This window comes from Euleptes europaea, chromosome 2 (assembly GCF_029931775.1).
Source record: "Euleptes europaea isolate rEulEur1 chromosome 2, rEulEur1.hap1, whole genome shotgun sequence".
Taxonomy (NCBI): Eukaryota; Metazoa; Chordata; class Lepidosauria; order Squamata; family Sphaerodactylidae; genus Euleptes; species Euleptes europaea.
Genome location: NC_079313.1, coordinates 32,718,366 through 32,723,018, shown reverse-complemented (window position 1 = coordinate 32,723,018; position 4,653 = coordinate 32,718,366). Strand labels below are relative to the sequence as shown.

General features: G+C 41.2%; 1 protein-coding gene across 1 annotated transcript; it reads left to right on the top strand.

Moving 5' to 3' along the window:
• Positions 1-1,002: 1,002 nt before the first annotated feature.
• GLRX2 (glutaredoxin 2) lies at positions 1,003-4,192 on the top strand. The gene is made up of 3 exons (XM_056845254.1): positions 1,003-1,066; positions 2,681-2,857; positions 4,046-4,192. The coding sequence occupies exons 1-3, from the start codon at positions 1,004-1,006 to the stop codon at positions 4,190-4,192; spliced, it is 387 nt and encodes a 128-aa protein (XP_056701232.1). The 5' UTR covers position 1,003.
• The last annotated feature ends 461 nt before the right edge of the window (positions 4,193-4,653 follow it).

Below are 4,653 nucleotides of genomic sequence, written 5' to 3'. Positions count from 1 at the left end.
CTCTCCAAGGTGGGCTTTTGTGCAGAGTGCCAGCCCTGTTGTGCACAGTGCTCTCCTTGTGCTCTTGCTGCCACCATGAGTGTCGTGCTGCTCACAATAAGTCCACATGGCTGGGAGGGAACTGTCAGCATCCTGAGCTGCACGTGCCTTACCTGCTGGAAGGTCTCTGTGGCAGGACTGGTGCTTATGAAGGGGTTGGTGCTCCGCTATAGGTTGCCACTGTAGGGGCTTGGCCCCCTTTTGCCCCCAGCCCATTGGCTGGCCACTTCGTCGACATCCTCAGCTGACTGGGCCCTGGGGGCAAGGGTGCACCGAAGGGGGACGGAACTGTCAAACTCCTATAATGGGACTCTATGAGCCATGTTTTTAGCTGGTGTAACTACGCTGGGTGTTCCCAGCCTGAAAGCTCTCAGGAAGCTGACTAATGTCGTCCCCGCCCCTGGGAACACTCCCTTTCATGCTGACGCAGGCCCCTGCGCTGGAGATACGCCACCACGGGGGCTGGCCCAGCACTCGTGCATCACACAGCTCTCAGGCGCCGGCATATGTGCCACCTGGGATGGCAGTGCCCATTATCCTGGGTTTAAATGGCCACTTACGCCAGCTCAGGATCACGCCATTTCCCCCCCTTCAGAATTGCACTGTCAGACCTAGAAGAAAAAAAAATACAACTCTGAGCATGGATACAGTATTTTTCCCTTGTGTGTGTGTGTAAAGTGCCTTCAAGTTGCAGTAGTTTGCCTCTGAGCACAGACTTGGGCAGTAGTTTGAAATAATTATTCACAGTAGAATTGGTAAGAAAAGTGAAGACTACAGACTAATGCACACTTAATTACTGTCCAGTGTCCAAATATGTACACAATTTGCTGATAGTTCATACACTTCCAAGACAAAGCTAAAACTGAATGTAACAAACTTTTTGTGTTTTTTAAACTGAAGTGCAATGCTGCAAAATAGGGTTTAACTACTTTTTAAAATAGTTCTTTCAAACTTTATTTTTAGAATGGGGAACAGTGTATCTACTACAACAGATTTATCTAATGTTGCTACTGCTAACCAAATACAGGTGAGTAAAATAGATCTTAGCTTACATGTTAATCTGTTGTTCTCTGTACTTCACAAAACATATTTGAGTGTTACTTCAAAGTTTTTAAAATAGTGTTTGTGCATTTTCCATTGTTTAAAATGACAGGACATAACCTAAAATGCATCAGAGGTTGTTCCCTAGGTCTCACTGTCATCTGAGATTAAGCAGGTGGTGACCAGAGAGAGGACCTTTTCAGTGGTGACTCAATGAATGGAATGCTGTCCTTGACCAATTCATGAAGCTCCAAGTCAACACTTTTTATTTTTAGTGGCTGACCTGTAACTTTGCTCTGTTCTGAATGTTTACTAGTTGTTTACTAATTTTATTTGCTGAACACTTACCGGTCTTCTAATTTGATTTTCTGTTCACTTTTTTATTGGTTGTTGCTGTTCCATTTAGTGTTTTTATCTTTTTTTCTATTTTACAGTAAGCTCCTTTATGGACAAATTGTAGTGGAAAAGTGACTGAAAATTTTCTTAGTAAATAATAACGCATTCCCATGCAGTTATTTATACCCTTCTAAACCCATTGACTTCAATAGATGTAGAAGCATGTAACTCTGCTTAGGATGGCATTGTAGATAGGTTAGTTGGGGATAATTCTGAACTTTAGGAAAAGTATGCTTCATTTTCCACAGGTCTTGTGCTGTGATTTATGTGAGTGGAAGATTAACCACTTCAAAAGAGCCAGTACAAACCCGAATATGTCTGTTATATTTTGGTATAGAGTCCAGCTAAACTTCCAGCTTTTCAAGGAAACACAGTTCAACTTTTCCTATGCAATTGTTGTTTTTTTAGTTTCGAGACATTTTTGCTAACATATAACAGGTTGGATTCCACCTAGATTTCTCCAAGTACAGTTTTTACTGATTCCCACCTCCCCCAGCAGTGCCATGTTACTCCTGGGAAATAGTATCCCACAAGAATAGTTTGAGGGGAATCAGAGGTCTCTCGTGGGGGTGGGAGATCAGCAAAAGTTGCCTCCTCTCCTTGCATATGTTGGCCTGAAGATATTCCTAATGCTCAATTAGAACTCTTACTTTATATTATGATTACTTACCATGGTGTAGAAGAGCACAGCCAAGCAGGGGCTATGCTTTGTTTTGCATATGACATATATAGAATACATATTTTTGATTTTTTTAATTAATTTTATTTTCATTAGGCATGGAATAGAAATTCTAAGGTGATAAAGAGGGGCCTGAGGGTTTATTTTTGCAATTGATAGCAGAGGTTATTTTCCCACAGTTCTTGTTTTTAAATCCATTTTTAGTAGTCAACATTTGTGAGGGTCAGAATAAAATACATAGGTGAACTTTTTATGTAAAGGTTGATAAAAACGTGTCTGTCTGAGCGACATTTTCAATTTACATTTTGGGTTGGGAAAGAATCACAACTTGAACGTTCAGTTTCAGTTCTAACAGCAACTATATTACAAAAGCAATTGTGAGCAAATCAATATAGACTCCCACTCAGGTCTATTCAGTTGGGCTTACCCCCAGGAAAGCATTCTTAGGATTGCTCTGTAAATTCACTTACAGTTTTCATTACACGAAGAACATCACTATTAAAGTTCTTATTTGAACACACACAGGAAACTATCACGGACAATTGTGTAGTGATCTTCTCAAAAACAACCTGTTCCTATTGCAACATGGCAAAGATGTTGTTTCGGGATATGAACGTGAACTACAAATCCGTAGAGCTAGACACATATGAAAACGGAAATCAATTTCAAGATGTTCTTCACCGAATGACTGGTGGCAGGACAGTGAGTACTTTCTTCCCAGTTGGGTCACTTACAGAAACTTCAATTAGCTTTCCTAGTCCAATTCTTATTGAAGCAAATGGGGTTAACAAAGGCCATGTGTTTTGAGTATCTGAGCCCAAAGGAAACAAGGGATGTCTGATGAGATCATATTAGTTCAGCCTTTATCCTTTTCAGATGCAAAGGTTTGTTTGCTTTTGTATTTGTAAAATTTTGTCTTATGACAGCAAAATTTTCTGATGTGTGCACAAAACCTGGATTCTTGAGCATAGCTGCCCCCTTTTCCCATTACAAGGAGGTGCCTAGCCATCATATTTGTAGAGAAGCAATGAAGAGAGTCAGGCAGCCTTGAAAGAGCTACAGTGTTCTGGAGGAAGAGGATTTTTGGTGCATCCCTTTTTGTGAGAAGTTTTCAGTCTTTGTTGACAAGTTTATGTTCAGAAAGCTAATTAGAATGATTTGTGTATGCTATTCTGAACCCGTGATTTGAGTCATCTTGGTGTAGAACTTTGTAATTTCAGTTCAGGTTATGAACCATCCAACATCTGTTAGCTCCAATTAAAGTATTAAGTAGGTAAGGTAAAGGTCCCCTGTGCAAGCACCGGGTCATTCCTGACCCATGGGGTGATGTCACATCCTGACATTTCCAAGGCAGACTTTGTTTGTGGGGTGGTTTGCCAGTGCCTTCCCCAGTCGTCTCCCTTTACCCCCAGCAAGCTGGGTCCTCATTTTACCGACCTCGGAAGGATGGAAGGCTGAGTCAACCTTGAGCCGGCTACCTGAAACCAACTTGCGTCGGGATCGAACTCAGGTCGTGAGCAGAGCTTTTGACTGCAGTACTGCAGCTTAACACTCTGCGCCACGGGGCTCCTAAGGACTTAATACTTTATTATTCAATACTCAGAGTATAATTCAGTACTCTGGTTGAACTTGATGTGGAAAATGAGTTAGAGCACTGTGTTTGGCTAGTTGGACTCTCTTGGGCAGGATGTTGCTGTTGGATATTAGGGAAAATCCTTGTCACCTCATCAGTATCTTCCTGGCCTCCAAGCTGTAAAACTGTACCTATGAGCCATTTTCCTCAATAGATATGAACAGGTATCTGGAACAGTTGAGAATGTGGTAACACTATAACACAGAGAATGCACATTGTAGTCCTGCAAGATATAACAATGTTTTTATCCTCAACAGGTTCCCCGAATATTTATCAATGGAACCTTCGTTGGAGGGGCCACAGATACTCAGAGACTCCACCGGGAGGGCAAGCTTCTTCCTTTAGTGCACCAATGTCAAATTCAAAGATCAGGAAGCTCAGAACAACCATGTACCTTTCCTTAACCTTATTCTTGATTTCTTAGCATTGTCACATTTTTTTAACATAAAGGATACATGCATAGGAAGTTGCTAAGTATTCTGGCAACTTGAGGAAACCAGGTAATTTATCAAGTGGTTTAGAAAATCTTTCATCCAGTCTTCAAGTTGTCCTGTAATTACAGGTTCCATTTTGATATTTCAGCCTAGCTGTTTACATGGTGTAGCACTTTATGTAGCATAGAATGGTCTTGTAAGGTAATAATTCTAGAAAATCTAGAAAAAGCAGAATATGAAGCTGATGTGTGGATGAGCCCTTAGTAGATAATATTTGCTGCCAAATTAGTTCTTAAGATTATTTGCTGGGGTAAACCTATTCCTATCAACAAAGGAGGAAGCCATAGGAGAGCATTTACTTTAGCACGTGTCCAGGCTCTCCGGCTATGTTGGAGGGCCGTTTTAAGAAGATACCAATATCAGAGAGACTC

What these genes read in the sequence shown, in the direction of transcription:
- GLRX2 (XM_056845254.1), top strand. Translation starts at nt 1,004, where the DNA reads ATGGGGAACAGTGTATCTACTACAACAGATTTATCTAATGTTGCTACT. An exon ending in CTACTGCTAACCAAATACAG is followed by an intron (nt 1,067 to 2,680) that starts GTGAGTAAAATA and finishes GAACACACACAG; the next exon opens with GAAACTATCACGGACAATTG. An exon ending in GAATGACTGGTGGCAGGACA is followed by an intron (nt 2,858 to 4,045) that starts GTGAGTACTTTC and finishes TATCCTCAACAG; the next exon opens with GTTCCCCGAATATTTATCAA.